The sequence below is a fragment of the Falco punctatus genome, assembly GCF_963210335.1.
Source record: "Falco punctatus genome assembly, chromosome: 3".
NCBI lineage: Eukaryota > Metazoa > Chordata > Aves > Falconiformes > Falconidae > Falco > Falco punctatus.
This window is the reverse complement of record NC_137582.1, coordinates 31,143,905-31,162,998: the sequence shown is the minus strand read 5'-3', so window position 1 is coordinate 31,162,998 and position 19,094 is coordinate 31,143,905. Positions and strand designations below refer to the sequence as shown.

The window sequence follows — 19,094 nt, the reverse complement described above, 5'->3', positions numbered from 1 at the left end:
CACTTCAGTGATGTAAGTACAGCTTGCTTTCTGTTACTGGCCTGTGCTGCACCACACAAATGTCTATTTTGTCTGTGTCGGATCACCTCTTTTCTGAAATACTGACCAAAGGGTGGAAGATGGAAGTCATGGGGGATGGAAACAAACCCAAAAAACATACCCATCCTTCCTATCAACAGTAAAAGCTGAACGATCTGCAAAGAGACGCAACTTTTAAATGCCAAGATTGTAGCTGTGTCTTCTTGTACTTTCCTTATTTAAAAAAATATAAAAATCCCCCAAATGTCTTCTGTACTGCTGACTCCTCAGCTATTCTTACTATGTCATCATGGCCTGACTTCCTCACCAACTGACATGCCTGCAAATAATTACAGGTTGTATAGTATTTAATAGCATCTTTTAAGGGCAATTAGTAGGCTGTTTATATGGCGAGCTGTAATAATATTTATTTTTTTTAAGGAAGAATCCTGTCACCTGGAATCTTTTGAGATCCTCTAAATAATTGTACTTCCCACCTTCTCTGTGGTGCTGTGAAGGGTTTGTAATTCTTGTGGTTGGGTGGTAAGGGGCAACTGTTGGCAGATACAGTAGATTTAAGGGTTGAGGCAAAGACGCTGCTTCTGTAATCACGGGTCTGATAGTGCTTCAGAGCCTTCCTCTGGAAACAAACAAAAAAAATGAAACTGATTTTAAAAACTAGAGGATGACACCACAGTCAGGCTTTAAAGGCTAGGGCAGATGATGCCGTAGCAGTAAAGATACAATAGATTTTGAAGTCCTGATCCTGTATCTGCCTGAAGCTTTTTCCTGTGATGCACGGACATCTGCCTGCAGAGATGTCTTTGCTGCCCAGGGAATGCTGTAGGTGTCTCAGATACCCAGTGTGATGGAGGTACCCACTGTAGCTTTGCATTCACACAGAAAGTGAAAAATTGGCTGAAGATTTGTCTTTGCTGCCTGTGTATGTGGTAACACCTGCAAATGCCTTTAAGCTCTGATGGTCCCACTAGATAAGTCTACAGGTAGTATAGAGGTAAGGAAGACCTTGCCTCCTAAAACTGGGAGAGGTGGCGTATGAGTAGAAAACATGTCCAAGTGCTGGTGTATGTTAAGGAATATGTCACAAAAATAATGCAAAGTGACCTCTGCAAGCTGGTCTGTCAAGCTTGCTGGTTGTGGTTAACCAAGGAGGGAAAAACTGAAACCCACTGACATAGCTTTAGATGAGGTGGTTGGCACAGTCACGTTGCCCAGCTGTTCTGTGGCTGTGGGCTGTTCATCCACAAGCTGATGCAGTGGTTTGTGGGCTTTCAAGGGCGTAAACAGTCCTATTCCCCTAACCATGAGGGTAAGGATATTACCTTGCCTTCAAGGCATGGCCCTCTCTACTTAGTCTGACATGAGTCCAGTTGGTGTGCTAGCATGTTAGTCGGGGATGTGATACCCCTGAACATTGTACCCAAACCTTAGGAGTATTTGTGAGAACTCAAATCTGTTAACAGACACTTCACCCTCAGGAATCTCTCTCATCAGTGTTTGGGGTGGAGCTGACCCATCATTTTCAAGACAGCAGACTAGCTGTACTAAAACTGCCCCCATATAACTTTTCTTGAGAGAGTTGGAGAAAATAAATTAATAAAATTAAGGCTTTTACTTTTGAGAGGGGACCTGTGCTGTGAAGGCTTTCCCCACTGTGAGAGCTCTTCCTTGCCCCCATGCTTCTCCCAGCAGGTATGTCAGCAGGTGCTGTAGCTGGGGCAGATGTACGAGCATCACAGGTGCTGCTGACTGGATGGCTCATCGACACCAAGTAAAAGCCTCTTTCTCTTTTCCTTTCTCTCAGTGGGCACCTTTATTTGGGATGCCCATCTTCTGTCCAGCTGGTGACTTCCATGAAGCTTGTAGGAACAAACTGGCCACCAGGTTCAAAAGCCACTTGGGCAGGACAGATGGGGCACAGCAGACAGCATGACTGTGTAAATATCTCTTCTTTAGGCTAAAAGGCATTTCTAAAAATGATGGTCAAGTCTGGTTAATGATTAATTACAGCTATAAGGCGTTTTGTTGGAAGTTTAAATACCCTTAAGTAGATTATTCCTACGTATGCTTCAGTTGTGGGGAAATTTCTGAAAGGCACAAAAAAACACATGGGAGAGTTTTCATGAGGCATATCCATATGTATTTTAATTTGTTTTTTCAGATTAAATTCTTTTCTATAGTGTTTGTAGGATAGTGCATAGTGGATAAGGACTGGATTGCAGGTGCTTTGAGGACAGGGATACGTAAGGTTCAATTTATGTGATACTTAACACAGTGACTCAATCTTGCCTGATCCTCAGGTAGTACTGGAGTACACATGACTGACCATAATGACAAAACCGAGACCGGAATATTCAAAAGCATCTTGAATTTTAAAATCTTTGTCATTAGTCAAGGATAGTGATTAGAAACTGGGGCACCAGTGTGTCTCACAACCATAGAACATCTAGTTATGAAAAACGCTGATGCACCGGCATTTATGATTTGCAAGGTGGTTTATGTGAAGCTGTTTTACAAAATCTGAGTGAGAAAAGTGAAAAGTGCTTAAAAGAAAACCAAAAAATTCCAAGAAAAAAAGTGCCAAAAAAAAAAAAGGAGACATTTTCATCTAATCTCATGCCAGTATTTCATGACAGTAAAGGTGAATTGGTTGTCTGTAGCTTCAGAGGGGCGTAAAAGCTGCTTCTCAGTGCTTCTTCCATGATGCCTGTGGTTTAAACAATTTGGGGGGGTGGGGTGTTCACCCTGTTTCTAGCCCCATTGACTTGCACAGATGTCAGCGATGACAGTGGGGAGCTTTTTCTCTGCTCTCCCAGAAGAGCAGGAGGCCTTGTCTCCTTGTCCTCTTTGCTTTAGCCTCGTCAAGGGGATGGGGCTGCTGACGGAAGTGTTCATCCTTGTCCATAGCTTATCTTTAAATCACTCTGTGTTGGAGGGGAGGTGTGAAGTAGAGTATCTTTAAACTGAAAGCATTGCAGTTTGCAATTACTCTTGTGTTCTCTCTCATTTTCCTGCACAAATCCCCTTTATTTTTCTTCCCTTGATCTTTTCTGAGGCTCCTCAGATCTGTCATATGTTTGGGAAACTAGAGTGTGAGCTGCACACTGTAACTCCTGGTCACTGTAACGTTAAACGTTAAAAAAAAAAAAACAAACAAACAACAAACCAAAAAAATTCTAATCTATTTGGCCAAGGAGAGAGTCTGGTCTCTGCTACAGATCTCAGAAATAGGGGGTGGTTCCCTATCTTCACCTTGAAGTGCAGTGTTAATGCATCACGCTCCGCCATTTTACATTTACATTTTACTCATGTAAATTGTAATTTAGAAGGAAAATTGCAAATTTATAGGACGAGCATTTATAGGACTTCTAGGACAAGTGGTATTTATATGTATGTACACACACAATTTTGTATGATATCTGAGATAGAAGTTTATTAACTTATTCAGTGCATCAGGTGTTTTCTGGCAATTACATTCTTTTTCATTTGAGGAACTACTGGTCTTTTGAAACTAATTTTGGGGTTTGGACCTGAAGATGACAAGGGTTTCTTAGCTGTGACAGTAACCATTTCTCAGGTGTAGATTTCCCAGTGAGGGTGCAGTAGTGAGCCAAAGCTCCTGTTGTCTTGCCCTGCTGCTGAGGGTAACGGTGTGGCCTGATAGCACAATGAGGGGCTGTGTAGGCAGCCGGCCTTGATGTCCTGTTCCAAGCTGGGTACTTCAGAAATGTCTTCACATACCATGCTGTCTCTTTTACATTCAAATGATTCATTTTGCCAGAGGGGATATAAGCAGAACCTAAAGTACCATCTTTTATGCACATTTTTTAGTTCTCAGATTCCTAATACTATTCCATCAAATTCACATCAGTCAGCACAGCTCTAATCCTCATCTTGGGAAAAGAAAATCGGTTCTGTCATGTTTCCTCCGTCTGTTAAGGGAGGAAAATAAATTATTAAAGGAACATGGAATTAATATAAGCTTACAAGAAAAGCCACTTGCTGTTTAAAAACCTTTTCCAGTTCTTTCTTTGCTTTCATGCCCTTGTCCAAGGATGGCACAGGTGTATCTGCTCTGATGTGCTGAAGTGTGTTTAGTTCTACAAAAAAGAGAGTTAGCAGCTCTTCATTGCATGGATGGACATGTGGTGAGTTCCCCCATCCCTGCACTTGCTACACTCTTTTACTTAAAGTTCCTCTTAGTTGGTGGTTTGTTGACATCCCTGACATGCCTTCCTTATATATAAGCTAGGTGTAAAGTTGAAATCTTGGGGATATGCTAGTATCTCCAGGAAAAGCAGCCCCCCTTAATATTCAATTATAGTCAACAATATAATATTTACTATTCAGTTATATTAATATTCAATTAATAATATTCTTATTGTTCTTAATATTAAATTATAACCAATTGTAGGAGGTTCAACCAGGCTCAGTGCCGGGCCCTGCCCTCGGGTCACAGCAGCCCCAGGCAGCGCTGCAGGCTGGGGCAGAGCGGCTGGGAAGCTGCCTGGGGGAGAAGGCCCTGGGGGAGCTGGGTGACGGCCGGCTGGGCATGAGCCAGCAGTGTGCCCGGGGGGGCAAGGGGGCCCACAGCGTCCTGGCCTGTATCAGAAACTGTGTGGCCAGCAGGAACAGGGCGGTGACCATCCCCCTGTACTCGGCACTGGTGAGGCCGCCCCTCGAATCCGGGGTTCAGGTTTGGGCCCCTCACTGCAAGAGGGACGTTGAGGTGCTGGAGCGTGTCCAGAGAAGGGCAGCGGAGCTGGTGAAGGGTCTGGAGCACAGGTCTTGTGAGGAGCGGCTGAGGGAGCTGGAGGTGTTTAGTCTGGAGAGGAGGAGGCTCAGGGGAGGCCTGATCTCTCTCTACAGCTGCCTGAGAGGAGGCTGTAGGCAGGTGGGGGTCGGTGTCTTCTCCCAGATAACAAGCGACAGGACAAGAGGAAACGGCCTCAAGTTGTGCCAGGGGAGGTTCAGTTTGGATATTAGAAAAATTTTCTTCACTGAGAGGGTTGCAAGCATTGGAATAGGCTGCCCTGGGAAGTGCTGGAGTCATCATCCCTGGAGATGTTTAAAAAATGCATAGATATGGTGCTTAGGGACATGGTTGAGTGACGGACTTGGCAGTCCCAGGTTCACAGTTGGACTCAATGATCTTAAAGGTCTTCTCCAACCTAAATGATTCTATGGTTCTCTTCTAGACTGATCATACCAAGACCCTTTGCAATGCATGGTGCAGAATCCAGGTGGTTTATCCTGTTGATAGTCTCATTTCACAGCCTATGGAGCCTGGTTTCCTGATTATTTCCTTCCTTTCACTGGATGATTCATATTGACAAAATGGGTGAGCTGCAACATCACTGGGTGATGTTGCATTTTGATTTAATAGGATGCTGCAGTTGTGCCAGTGGAACAAAATAAAACAGTATTGATTTCAGAGGCTTGATCTGTTAATGCCTTTGCAGTTACAACAGTTGAAAAAACAATGCATTGCTAGGCAAAACCCCTACTTTATCAAGACTAGTTTTGTTTCACTGACTTGTTTCATGTCAGTGCAATACTTTTCCATAGAATTTGATTGCCATGCTTCTGTAACATCTTAAAATCCTTGTTTCTCACATATGGTGTATGTGCAAAGGGGAGCTACCAGAACAGAAATGTCCATACCCCTGAGTAGCGACACCTCATCATGCTGCTTCTGAACAACTTTTCCTAAATGGTGGGAAAATTAATGCTGTTTGACTGACCTCCTGTTAGTCTCCAGACCATGTTCAACACTTTTTTTAGGGTTTTGGACTTGCTTCAACTCAGACCTGACCTTTGTAACAATCTTCCATTTACTCCCTGCTAGAATTAGAGCTCTGATGTCTGTATGCAGATTACCCAGGCTGTTTTGTCAGCATGCTTGCAGGTTGCATCCATTTAAGTTTTGTTGGCTTACATGGAGAGAACTGCTTCAAGCCTGAAAAGCCAAAATATATGCTGAGAGGCTGAAGGAGTGAGCCAGGTCTCAGCTGCAGAAAGATGTTCCACCTGATAGCTGAAGTTTATTACCAACTGCTGCTGTACCACAGCCCTCCAGGTCTGGCCTCATCCTACACTCATCCTTTCATGTGTTGTGCTGGCAGTTTCTAGGGTGGTGTTCACTCCTTCCCTCACTTTTTACCTTGAAGCACACAGCAAAGAAAAACAAAAGGTCCAAGGAACGTTTATGCTAGAAATTCTCTCGGGCTGCTGGGGAAAAAGTGACACGTGAACACGTAATCTTCAGAAATCAATGAGATGCAAAGGCTGAAGGGCAGGGGTATTAAAGTATGATGGAAAGGGTTTAACAATGTTGCTGTACCGTGCCCCAGCCTAGAGGCAGGCTTTGCTATAACGAAGTGATTGCTGGCAGATATTTGTCTAGTGAGGTCTTAAAGATCTCATTGATGGATGCTCTCTCACATCTCCAACCTCTATCAAATGCTGCATTATCCTTATAATTAAAAATTGCTGGGAGATTCTTCCCCTACACCCCCACCCCCCAAACATCTAATGCAAATATTTTCCTTGGGAATGAGTTTGTTACTTTTTGTTTCATGGGGTAGGGGACAGCTGACTGACTTCATACATCAGTCTCACAGTACTGTTAGCATGTCCCTTGCAGCCTCCTGAAAATCTCCAGGTCTTTCCACCTTTCTTGACAAACGATGTTTTTTGGTTGTGCTCTTTGCTCTTCTGTGGACGCTTGCCAGCTGGCCCACATCTTTCCTGAAATCCCATCCCCAGAACTTTGGTTCACTGGCACAAGTTGCCTGGGGAGGTTGTGGAGTCTCCCTCCTTGGAGATATTCAAAAGCCATGTGGGCATGGTCCTGAGCAACCAGCTTCAGGTAGCCCTGCTTGAGCAGGTTGGTTGGACCAGATCACCCCCAGAAGTACCTGCCAACCTCAGCCATCCTGTGAGCCTGTGGTTGGAGGCTTTGCTAGTGTCACAGTTTTACCAAGGTTCAGCAAGGTCTGAACATGAGCCAGCAGTGTGCCCAGTGGCCAAGAAGACCAGTTACGTCCTGGTCTGTATCAGAAACAGTGTGGTCAGCAGGACCAGGGCAGTGATCGTCCCCCTGTACTCAGTACTGGTGAGGCCACACCTCGAACACTGTGTTCAGTTTTGGGCCCCTCGCTGCAAGAGGGACGTTGAGGTGCTGGAGCGTGTCCAGAGAAGGGCAACGGGGCTGGTGAAGGGTCTGGAGCACAGGTCTTGTGAGGAGCGGCTGAGGGAGCTGGGGGTGTTTAGCCTGGAGAGGAGAAGGCTCAGGGGAGACCTTGTTGCCCTCTACAGCTGCCTGAGAGGAGGCTGTAGGTGAGTGGGGGTCGGTGTCTTCTCCCAGATAACAAGCGAGAGGACAAGAGGAAACGGCCTCAAGTTGTGCCAGGGGAGGTTCAGTTTGGATATTAGAAAAAATTTCTTCACTGAGGGGGTTGTCAAGCATTGGAACAGGCTGCCCTGGGAAGTGCTGGAGTCACCATCCCTGGAGGTATTTAAAGTATGTATAGACGTGGCACTTAGGGACATGCCTTTGGTGAACTTGGCAGTGCTAAGTTTATGGTTGGACTCAATGATCTCAAAGGTCTTCTCCAACCTAAGTGATTCTATGATTCTATTTAAATAGACATTTCAGTGAGGGGGGAGATGAAGTTTTCATCAAAGCTCAGAAGATTATCAATAATTTGAACAACACAAATTCTTCCCCTGCTGTGGTGTCCTGAACTCAGGGAATTTTATTCCCTTGTCTGTCTTTTTTGAAGCATAAAGCAATGGTTTAGGACTGATACTTGGTGGGTTTACAATTCCTACAGTGGAACTAGGACCTTGTTATTGATGGGTATTTAACACTTGGATCACCTACATGGGGCAATATTAAGGAATTAGCTGTTTAATTATAATTGAAATCATCTCTTTCACGAAATGGGAAAAATGCTGAACTAGATACTAATCTCCACATAGTTTAGAACTGCCTGAATCAGACCAATGAATGAACAATATTTTTAAATGCTGTCTGCCTACAAGTTTTTGTTGTGTTACTTGGCCCTAGCAAGATGACACTGCCTATGGCTGGTTAATTAAGAGGTGCGTTTCTCAACCCTCCCTCTTGGCTATGGATAAAATACTGATGGCAGCCGCGGCTCTTGTGAGCCACTATCTCGTGCTGAGGGCTGTGGCTTGTGTTACACCGAGCAACACAGAGAAAAAAATTCTTAAAGGAGCATGTTTAACAAATGTTCCCATGTACGCAATGTCGGTACATTAGAAAACCAGAAACCATGTAATTTATGAATTTCCTCTAGCTAAAGAAACCATATCTGAAATTATTTTAAATACTTTAAAAAACCCACAAAACTTCAATGAAGTCTTTTTCCTTCTAGGAATGATTACTTCTGGTAAATTTGTCCAGCATGTATTTTTACTGTGGGGTAAAATTTTACTGCTCGTAAATACAGGTCTTGTGCGTCAGTGGATGTCTCTATCTGTGGGTAGTCTTTTATTTAGTATCAGATCCCTGAGGTCTACAGTTAAAATTTGTATGGAATTTCTAGCTTGCTTCTTGCCTTTGGTATTGGTTTTGTCCATGTGCTGCTGTCCTTTTCCATCCTACATGAAAAGTGGCCTTCCTGAAGGCAGAGATCAAGGGTTTCCTGTATGAGACACACGTATGTGTGCGTGGCTGTTGCTTTGAGAGCAGCGTAGCCCTTAACAGACCTGCAACCTCAGTGCAGTTTGTTCTAGTATATGATCATATTTCATCAGGTAGACAATGTGCGTTTTTCATATGTGCTTTTTTACTTCCCCCCTTTTCTACGTTCAGTTTATTTTTTTAAAAAAATGGAACTTATACATTCAATAATATATTCATTTTGATTTGAAGTCAAATCTCAAGGCCCCCTCTGGAACACAAATGTGCTCAGGAAAATTTCTTCAAGAAGCTCCTATGTACCTTTAGCATCTGTTAGCAAGTTGCTGTGAGTTCAGAAGGTTTGAATTTAGGTCTCCCAAGAGGTAAAAATACTGTGAGTAAACTCTACAGGTTCTTTGCAGTGGAAGGTTCCTCTCTTTCTTCTCTGTTGACAGCCCTTCTGCACGTCAGGGGTTCACCACTTTTCTTGGGCTGGCACTAGCGGTGTCACAGCCACCCTGGGAGCAGATCTGGAGTGATGCCAGGAGTTGTCCCACTGACAGTCAACCCTGCTTCCTGAAAGCCCTCAGACCATGCTACAGTTGGTGATCAGAGGGGATCTAGCTGCCTTCCAGGCAGCTCCCAAGTCTGACAGTCCAAGGTTGAGCAGATGCAATCATCTGCACCCCTTGTTTTAGCTGTTGGAGTTCAGTTCTTAGCCATAAAACGATACAGGTGCAGTCAACGTATGTGCCATTTTTCTCCAGGGATTCAGCTCCCAGCCCCAGAACCTCCATGCCCAGCAGACGGCAGTTTGTGCTGTGCTTCCTTGGGCTTTGCCATGGGGGGCCCATTTCAAAGCTGGTGTTTCGCTCACCTAAGATGTAACCAGATGGGATGCTGGGGGCAGAAGGAGGAGGCACATCTGCAGTTCCTTGGATATCCAGTGGTTTGAGAGAACTAAACAAAATAGTGTTGGAGTGGGAAGAATTTTAGGGAGTTTTGATGGCTTACCACTGCTGCTGATTTTTAAGAGAAATATTTTAATAAGCCCTAAACCTGATTTGGTGAAACTGGCAACATTTATGCTGAAATTGTTGGGGGAAAAAAGGCCAAATTTCACCCGAGTCTGGATAAGTAAGCACTTAAAACTGTGTCTTGGCAAGTGCTGTAACTGACATAATATTTAATATGCATATCTAACTAATTAAAAGCTATTACTGAAAGTGTTTTTAATTAGTTGTTAACTGTATTTAGTGCACATCGAGCTGCCAAAGTCCGTATCTGTACTGATTTTTTTTTTTGCATGCAGTAGGATGAATGTGATGGGTGATTCAGTTTGTTTACAGAAACTAATGGCTGAATTTGTGAACAAGCTGTCTAGAAATCCATACGTCTTTGGCAGATAACGACTGGTACCTCTGCCATGTGACACTCCTTGCTCCAGAAGAGGAACTTCTGTCCTGGGGGATGTACCCATACCCCTACCTGGCACGTGTTGATCCAGATGCCCGAAAAGGCACTCTCGTCTACCAGCTTGTCACATATTACAGTAACAACGAAAACACCAGTGCAGGGATAACTTACACACTCATTGCAGGTAGGTCTTTTCCGGGTAGGGGGGTGGGGAGTTAAAATTCTGTTAAGTTGCAGGGTTTTCTTAGCAATTCCCCATTTAATCATTTCATTGATAGATTTTTCCCTTGGGGAATCCTTAAAGATAGAGCAGGTACAGCAAATAGAAGCTGGAGGTGCTTTAAGTAAAACAGTTATCTGGATGGGAATCTTGCTGGCACTTTCTTTGCTTTACTTCTATTCTGAAATGGATTGCAGCCTTACTATTAGCTTAAGGCTCCCTTTCTTGCCCGTTCCCGTCTCATTTACACTGCACCGGCCAACAAAGCACAGTGTGAGTGAAAGATAAGGTGCATAACTGGAGACAACAAAAAGAAGTGCATGCAAGGACATAGGTAGATGATTTGAGGATAGCTTACCATAAAATAGTGAAAATGCAAGCGTTCTTGCTGTGGGGCATTTTTCAGACCAGGTCTGTGCATATATTGGTAGGCGGTGAAGAGCGATTCCAAGTCGATAAGGATACTGGCGTTATCATGACAACTGGCTTGCCTTTGACATGGAACAAGGAGTATGTGGTTACTGTGGAAGCCACCGATGAGTACGGCAACAAAAGCCCCTATGCCTCCATTTCCATCCTGGCAGGCTCCCGACCTCCGCAGTTCACTAACATGTCCTACAGTGTGTTTGTCCCTGAAAATACTCCATCAGGAGAAAAGTAAGTTGTACTTCTGTTAGGTGAGCTCCTTCCCTGCAATCTGAGAGCACAATATAGTGAAATTTTTGTGTTGTTGCTTCTTAGGGCTATGCATGTGTATTTGCCTATTACGCTTTAAAAATAGCGTTCTTTTTCTAAAAGAAATTATGCCTTTTCCAGTGTTTGAAAGTCTCCAGTGTGGCACTTGATATAGTCTGAGATGCTGGAATTCTGCTGAAATAATTATTTTAATGCTCTTGGAGTCTTACTGCATCGCATCATGAATTAAAACAGCCAAATTCCTGGGTACGCATCTCCTGGAGCACTTCAGATACAAATGAGTGCTTGAAAAACCTTGTCTTTTAATTAACCAGGTTTGGAGTTGTTTGTATCCCGTTTGACTTGCATTTCAGTTTTTAGAAAGGCAAGTCATTGCCAGACTCTTGAGATAACAAAGCCCATGTGAAGTGCAAATAGATACAGCGAAGTCTCCAAGGGGCTCTGCTGTTGTGTGAGGAATGGCTAAGCCAAGCTGCAGTGGCAAGGTGCTGCTGAGCTGGCTCTGGTTTTATTGTCACTCTTCAGCTGCTTGAGAGCAGCATGGGCTTTTAAGGCACCAAGTAGCAGGTGGAGCAGTGCCATAGGGTCTTTAAGGAGTAGAAAACCTCAAAATAAGCTGATGAAGTAGAAAAAATTGCTGGAGATGTGCCAATTACTCCTTAAAAGAGACTGGAGGAGGAGGAGTAGTGAAATTTTTCTCTTTCCCTGGAGCTTTTATTGAGATGGGCTTAAAGTGTGTTGTCACACTGGCCAGAGACTGTTGTGAGAGATGGATCTTCAAAACATAAGTCACAGTAGGGAGGCAGACATTCATTTCATGTCCTGCCAAGGCAGACAGCAGGATCTGGAAAGGCCCTGTGTTTTGTGGGTTTCCCATCCATCTCTGAACCTGTTCCTTTTCTGAATATACAGCTTCAAAGAAAATCAACAGGACAGTAGCTCAGTTATCTCTGTAACTGAAGCTAAACTAGTAAACTTCTGTCAAGTATTTGAAAGGGTACAACAGGGAAGAAAAAGATGTTTTCCTGTTAATGGGTGTTGAAATGAGTTGTTACCCCATTCCTGCTATGTCAGAGGATCAGTTTGGTGAGAGAAAAGTGGGTAGGTGGGCTCCCTGTAGCATGGGAATTTCCAGTCCGAGTACAAAGCTGAGCGCAGCATTGACAGAGAGTGGGCAACTGGCCTTTCCTCACCCTCATCTTCCTCCTCTAGGTGCTCAGGAAGCAGCTGCTGTTGTTGTTTTGAAGCAAAAGGTTATTCTCTCATTCTTTACAGAGTAGCAGTTGTTGAGGCTGTTTCTTTCCAGAGCCAGCCTCTTTCGTACACCCTGCTGACGAACCCCAGCGGGCTCTTCAGGGTGAGGCAGGAGAGCGGAGAGCTCAGCCTGACCCACCCTGTGGACTATGAGAGCGAGCACCACCTCTATCATCTCCTACTGAAAGCCATGGAAGTTGAGAGCACTCTTAGCAGCGTGACTGAGGTATGTAGATACCTTCGCTTCCTACCTGCTGTCTCTGTGATCTTTGTTTCCATGTTATCAGGACCGTTAACCACATAGGTAGCCTAGAAAACCGGTGAAGATGCTTGGGAGGCAGGAGGCCTTTTGGTACAGGCAGAAGGCTGAGCTCTGAGCTGCATTCAGGTTTAGGTTCTGCAAAATACCTCCTGTTATTCCTCTTTGGCTTTGCCTCCCATCTGCTTGGAAGTGGAGGAGATAATACTTTTCTGTTTTACAGGAGTAGTGTGAGAAAAATTTTAGCACTGGAGGTGTAAAGGACAAGACAGCACCAAGAGCAATGACTGCCCAGGCAGAAACTAAAATCCCCTCTCAGCATGTCCTTTTGTCTCAGGTCATGGTCCATATCACCGACGAAAATGACTGTTCTCCTGAATTCCAGCACTCCATTTACAGCAGAGACAACATTCCCGAAACCATTCCTGTCGGCACGTCTCTGCTACAAGGTGAGGATCATCCTGGTACCTTTTGTTTCGGTCTTGCCACGGACCTGCTGGTTTGTGTTATGTGTCCGTGCTTTTACCGTGAGGAGTGCTGTCTCTTCCACAGCGGGCACTGCCTTTGTACCATGTAGACAGTAGTTTTTCTGGAGGTCTGTCAGTGGCTTCTAGGTACCCCAGGAGTAGAGGTGAGTGTCTTCAGGTGAGGACCACTGTGCTGTGCCCAAGGAGGGATCCTGTGGTACCCAAGAGCACTTCAGGCAGCTGACAGGCAGTCACTTAGTGGATTGCCATAGCTCGTTTACTTTAAATCTTGTGGCTGTTTTTTAATTCAGCTTGGACATCTTTTTGTGTCCAGGAAGCAGCTGCAACTAGTTTTTCTTTTCTTAATGTGTTAAAAAAAAAAGAACTTTTTAAATGGGCAGTTAGTTTTATCAAAAAGGTATTAGTGCTGTATAATTGACTTATAAAGTGTTAAAGAAGAAACCTTTGGAAAGCCTGTGAACTTTTATATTTATGGTTGTGGCTTACCATCATCATTCCAAATTTGTTTCATTTAACGTGGCCACATATCACTTGCACATAAACCTTGAATGCACAGACAACATTTTTAGAGACTAGAGTAATACCCTTTTGAAAGATTAGAGCTGTTGGAAATAATTTTAAGCCCCAAGTTCCAACCAAAACCTTAAGGTCACTCTTGAAATACTGTGGCTGCACAAATACAAAGTGAATTTGGATGATGCTGCACCTCTCATCTCAGTCTTCGGAGTCCAATAGACAAAGCACAAAAGTCCATTCTCCAACTTGCCTTCCTGGTGTCAGTTAAATGCCTTCAAAGATATCTTGAGACCTGATGTAGTCTGTCGTGATGTGATATGTGCCACAGGTGTGTTCTGTCTAAAACTGGGAGAATGCTTACAGACTCCCAGTGAGTATTCAGACTGAAAGTAGGGGCAGGTACTGGTGTAGTAACAGAAACACAGGCTGAGACATCAAGGGGGGTTATGGACCATGTGAGAAATGGGTAATGTTGCAAAAATGTACGTGTCTTAAGTTGTGTCTTTTGAAGACAACAATGTACATTTCCTAAATTTGAAGCTCAACGCATGCAGGTTCCTTGAGGGGTGAGAAGCTGCAGCCTCAGAATGTCCCACAAACAAAAATAAGTGCAAATTAGAGACAGTCTTTGCCATTCTGTGGCTGACTGGGTTGCTATCAATGGTCATGAAAAAGGTAATGTGATACATGCTATTTGTTAAAACTGTGGATGATGTAAATGTAGGGTTTAGTCAACCACTTTTATTTTAACACACTCAAAGTCTGGCTTGTGTCATGTTTGTAGTGCTGGTGCTACACCAGCTGAGTCAGTCTGTCTGCTTAGTCATTATGGGCAGATTTATGCTCGCTGCATGTGCTTTAAGATGTCTGCATGCAAACAAGCTATGATCTGAAAAGCATGGAGGGATGCTCTCAGCAGGGGTTAGCATATTCCTTCAGCTGCACCGCTCTGTCAGCAGAGCAAGGCTTAGAGTTGTAGCTAGCAACTTTGTGCTAGCGTACTAGGCTTTGAGCCGGAGTTAGCTTGCACTAAACTAACTCAGAGCATGGGCAGAGCCAGCACAGACCTGTTTTTGGTTGCTATATGATCCTCAAAATACCTTTGCAATGCAGGCAAGTTTGCAGGATGGAATGAAATGCAAAGGGAATGGAATTTCTGCTTGCTGTTGGGAAGTAAGGCATGTTTTTGTCATGTACAAGTAAGCATCACGTTTCCCTATTTGCCAGAAAACATCTGGGGAAAAAGAAGTATGATCATTAAGCACATAAAATGTATTAATGTGAATGGCTACAATGTCTTAATAATGACTTTGTAGATGAAATCAGAAGTTTTCTAATCAGATGTTTTCTACTTTCTGCATATCTTTCTAAAAACAATACTTAACCACTAAATTTAACAGTTTTAAGTCACTTTCATTTCAATCTTTCTTGAGGTTTTAATATATTTAGTCTTTCAGTTCAACAAGAGAGTGATAAACCTTTGCTTTTGTAGTCTGTAACACACCCAAACATTTAATCACAGCAGGATTTTGAGAGATGTTAAACCAAATGTTACAACTATCCCAAATGTCCTTTTAAACCAAGACGAGTAACTTTCCACAGGTGGAGGTAGTTGAGGTTTTTTGCAACTGAGTAGCCCAGCATTTCAGTGTGCTTTATGAAATCTTTCTCTTCCCCTTTCCTCTTCTGAGTTAATATTCTGATAGTGATGGGTTGTCTTTTCTTCATCTCATTTTTGGATGATGCTGTAGCTGTCTGCTAGGGTGTCTGCGCTGCAGTCACTGTTCTGCTTACAAAAGGCTGTGTGCTACCAAGATGGCTGCATCGGTATCCTCCTGGTAGAATAAGGAGTTTGTTCAATTGCGATGTGGGTATGATGTGAAGCCTCACTGTTTGGCTAGAAAAATAGCAGGGTAATTAAAGAGGTGAGCTCCTGCTCGTAAATATCACTTTTGATACTACACTGTGAACTCTAACTCTTTGTTCTGCTGATTTGCTGGGTGTGAGCAGATGGGACACCCAACGTACTGAATAAACACTTACTGGGGAGGAATGTGTAATCACTCTTTGTACCTTGAAGTGCCAGGTAATTAAAAAGTACCTTCGCTATAACATAGCTGGGAGCTAATTAAATTTGAACAGCATCCCTGGAGAGAGTGAGGACACAGTTTATGACTGATAATGCTCTACCAACATGCATATTGATTGTGCAGTAATTACCAGCGTTGACTGCTATTTGTACAAAGCATGTTGTGTAGTATTGGAATCACGCTCTCCTGCAAACTCACCTTGCTGCGGTCACTCAGGCTGGGCTGGAGTGGCAGGAAGAGTTGTTTTGCTTTTTTACCCCCAGCCTCCTGCTAAGTTCCCAGAGTCTTACCACAAAAATAAGGCTTTTATGGATAGAACAGATCTAGGTGGTTTCTATTTAAAAAAAAATAAAAATCTGAAGTTGACTGGGTAGGAAATAGCATGACCAAGCTTCTTTTGCAGCATGACTGTTCTGTTCAATGTGTTCCCTAATAGTGCTTGCAACAGACTGCGACTCTGGCTCCAACTCGGAGATCACTTACTTCATCCAGAGCACTGATTTTTCCATCACGCATCATGGGGTCGTCAATTCTAACCAGAGGCTGAACTTTGAGCGAGCAAACCATATGTATGAGTTTGTGGTGATAGCTGTCGATAAAGGACATCCCCCTCGGACAGGGACGGCATCTGTGCGAATTCGAATGGCCAACGTGAATGATGAGGCTCCTGTCTTCTCTCAGTCCATGTAAGCCAGCTTGAATGCCTGCTTTGGTTTTTAAAGATGCTGTTTGTATGTGTAACCGTAGTAATGTTTGGCAAAGCAGTCACTCGTTTTGTGCAACTATAAGTGCCGGTGAAATCAAAGGGTAATTTGTATGAAGAAGGGCTTTAGAAGTTGGCCTTTCATTTCTAGATTGTATCAAAAAATACAGCAGTTGTGATACCAGTGTATTGACTTTATAGAGAGGAACAGAACGAATGAAAGATCTAATTCTATAGAGAATTATTTTGGCTGTGTTGACTTCTAGGTCTCACAGTGATTGTCCATATATAAATATGACAGATAAAGATGGTAGTTAGTAAAAATTGAAACTTAATTTTATCTGCAGCGGATTGTATTATAAGCTAATTTCACGAGGCCCTGCTTGTTTAAAATGCCTTCTTTCCTTTCCTGAATAAATAGAATTTCTGCTTTTTACACAAGTTTGAAGTATGGACGTGCTTTTAAAACAAAACACTAGTACATTTATGTACAAAATTAAATGCTATTTTACATTCATCTCTGTAGTATGTGATGCTTTCCATTAGTATACATGGACATAAGAAACAGTCCATGACAGATACTACTCCTTTTTCTCATCTTTAGGAGATAAGTGAACCTGGTTTGCAGTGCAATGTGGTATGGTGCATACTGGTATCTTCCAAAATACCCTTGGAAATTACGTATACCAAAAATGCAGGATTAAAATCCTAAAATGCATACCCTATGCTGAACAAAGATTTTCAAGTCTTGTCTTAAACTGATCAAAGATTCCATGATCGCATGCCCAAAGCTTAAAAATCCCCACATTCATAATGAATTTGTAATTTTGCCTGACAATTAACATGGTGATGGTTATTCTGATACTGAATGTGCTTCCACTGCTCCTTTATGTCCATCAGTTACAGAACTTTCCTTTCGGAAGATGCTGGTCCCAGCACTTTAGTGGCTACTGTTCGGGCAAAGGACCCTGATGGAGATGGGCTGCTATATCTGATTACAGGAGGCAATGAGGAGGGCAACTTTGAACTGGATAGTCAGAAAGGTAAGGAAAGAGATTTTAGAACAGTTATTTGCTGTCTAATCTGTACAGACTCTCCTTCACCTGCATGTCAAAAAAACATAAGAAAGCACTATATTTATATAATCTGGAAATGGGGATGCTTTGTGTCAGTGAAAATTAGCTCTTTGACAGTCTTTCTCCAAACATAAACCAAAACTTGTGATCCAAGGACTGTGGAGACAAAGATGACCGATTCCTGTGCTTTGCAACCAAAATACAAACTGAGCCAGCGATACAGTGGCAAAGAAATGTGGTACTTACTTGATTTTGGGTTTTTTTGTTTACACAGTAAAAAAAAAAATGACACTATGCTTCCAAATGTAGGTATCATTAAACTCCGCAGAAGCCCACCGCCCAGCCTGAAAGGGCCGCAATACACACTGAACATCACTGCGATAGATGACAATGCATCGGGGGGACCCACCCCGCTCAGCAGTTTTGCTGAGGTTATTGTAGGAGTTAATGACATTAATAACAACAAGCCTGTCTTCAGAGAGGTAAGATGTCTTTCTGCGGATATACTTTTCCCATCCATAATTGGGGTTGTAGCCTTGCCTTGGCTGCTGCTGATTGCCAGTGGGCTGAAGGGACTGTGTGTGCGGAGCGGAATGAATCTGTAAGTGAACACGCAGCCAGCTTTCTTCATACTTGAAGTCTTCATTCTCCTTCTCTCCTTCCTTACCCTTAGAGCTTGATTTCTTTGCGAGTATAACTGATAGAAGTGATTTTCTTCTGAGTTCTTCTCAGATCTCCTGGAAAAAATATTGATATTGTGTGGCAAATTCATGTGACTCTCTGTGTAATATATAGGGTTGGATGTTTGGTGTGTTTTTAGTGCGCTTACTACAGCGACAGCACCTGGGTTCTGGAGAATCAGCCTCCAGGCACGTATGTGCTACAGGTAGAAGCCTACGATGCAGACCTTGGCGTCAATGGAGAGGTGAAGTATGGGCTCATGCACCGAGATGGAGCTTTCCTAGGCTTCAGCATTGACCCAGACACAGGTCAGTAGCTTTCAGGTTACTGAGATAAAATGAAAATGCCTTTGTATTGTAATGAGAATGACACAGTGTGAGTGTGTCCATGTGGGCTCGTGCTTTAACAGTGTGACTGCAGAGTTAGCTTCTAGAAGAAACACTGAAAAAAGTTCAGAGTATATGGATAACTGTGCACGTAGATTAAATTAAGATTATAGTGATTAAAAAGAGAACTGAAGTAGGGAAACAAACCCCAGTTGAATAAGAAGATAAAAAGCTATCCTGTATCAGTTATCTTCCTATTGGATCAAGTGTAGCTCTGAAAGTACAAAGCAGAAAGTATGACTCTTAACAGCTTGAGTTTGTTCTTCCCTTCAGTGTGGCCGTGGTTTATTTCCCATCTCATGCACAAAGAGGAGGTCCAGTGCAGTGTGTATAGGGGCATGGCCCTTGTACCATAACAGGGTAGTGACAGACTTGGTGCATTTCAGATGAAGAAGTTATAAAAGTTGTTAATGTTTCTATACTCAAAACAGTAAAATGGGATATTTGCATGCCCAGGGCTGTGCAGGAGACTGGAAGGGCTTACAACAGAGCAGCAGAATCCTGCCTCCTAGCACAGCAGAGACACAGGTCTGGGAGTGGCCTTAAGAAGGCCAGTTTAAAGTCTCCCAACCAGAAGAAAAGAGCTGAGATGGGAAGAGACTTGGTTAGTAGAGAGG

At 43.3% G+C, this 19,094-nt stretch overlaps 1 protein-coding gene across 5 annotated transcripts in view; it reads left to right on the top strand.

Moving 5' to 3' along the window:
- LOC308060559 (neural-cadherin-like) overlaps window positions 1-19,094 on the top strand; it is a 61,782-nt gene that overhangs the window by 7,048 nt on the left and 35,640 nt on the right. For 3 of the 5 annotated variants that reach the window (XM_080379449.1, XM_080379452.1, XM_080379451.1), the window contains exons 2-9: window positions 10,098-10,292; window positions 10,760-10,985; window positions 12,300-12,504; window positions 12,875-12,986; window positions 16,068-16,317; window positions 17,235-17,377; window positions 17,720-17,892; window positions 18,231-18,399. In XM_080379449.1, coding sequence (XP_080235575.1) covers window positions 10,098-10,292; window positions 10,760-10,985; window positions 12,300-12,504; window positions 12,875-12,986; window positions 16,068-16,317; window positions 17,235-17,377; window positions 17,720-17,892; window positions 18,231-18,399 — 1,473 coding nt within the window. Of the gene's footprint in view, window positions 1-10,097; window positions 10,293-10,759; window positions 10,986-12,299; window positions 12,505-12,760; window positions 12,987-16,067; window positions 16,318-17,234; window positions 17,378-17,719; window positions 17,893-18,230; window positions 18,400-19,094 lie in introns of those variants that run through there. The other 2 variants (XM_080379450.1, XM_080379453.1) reach the window with 2 other exon arrangements.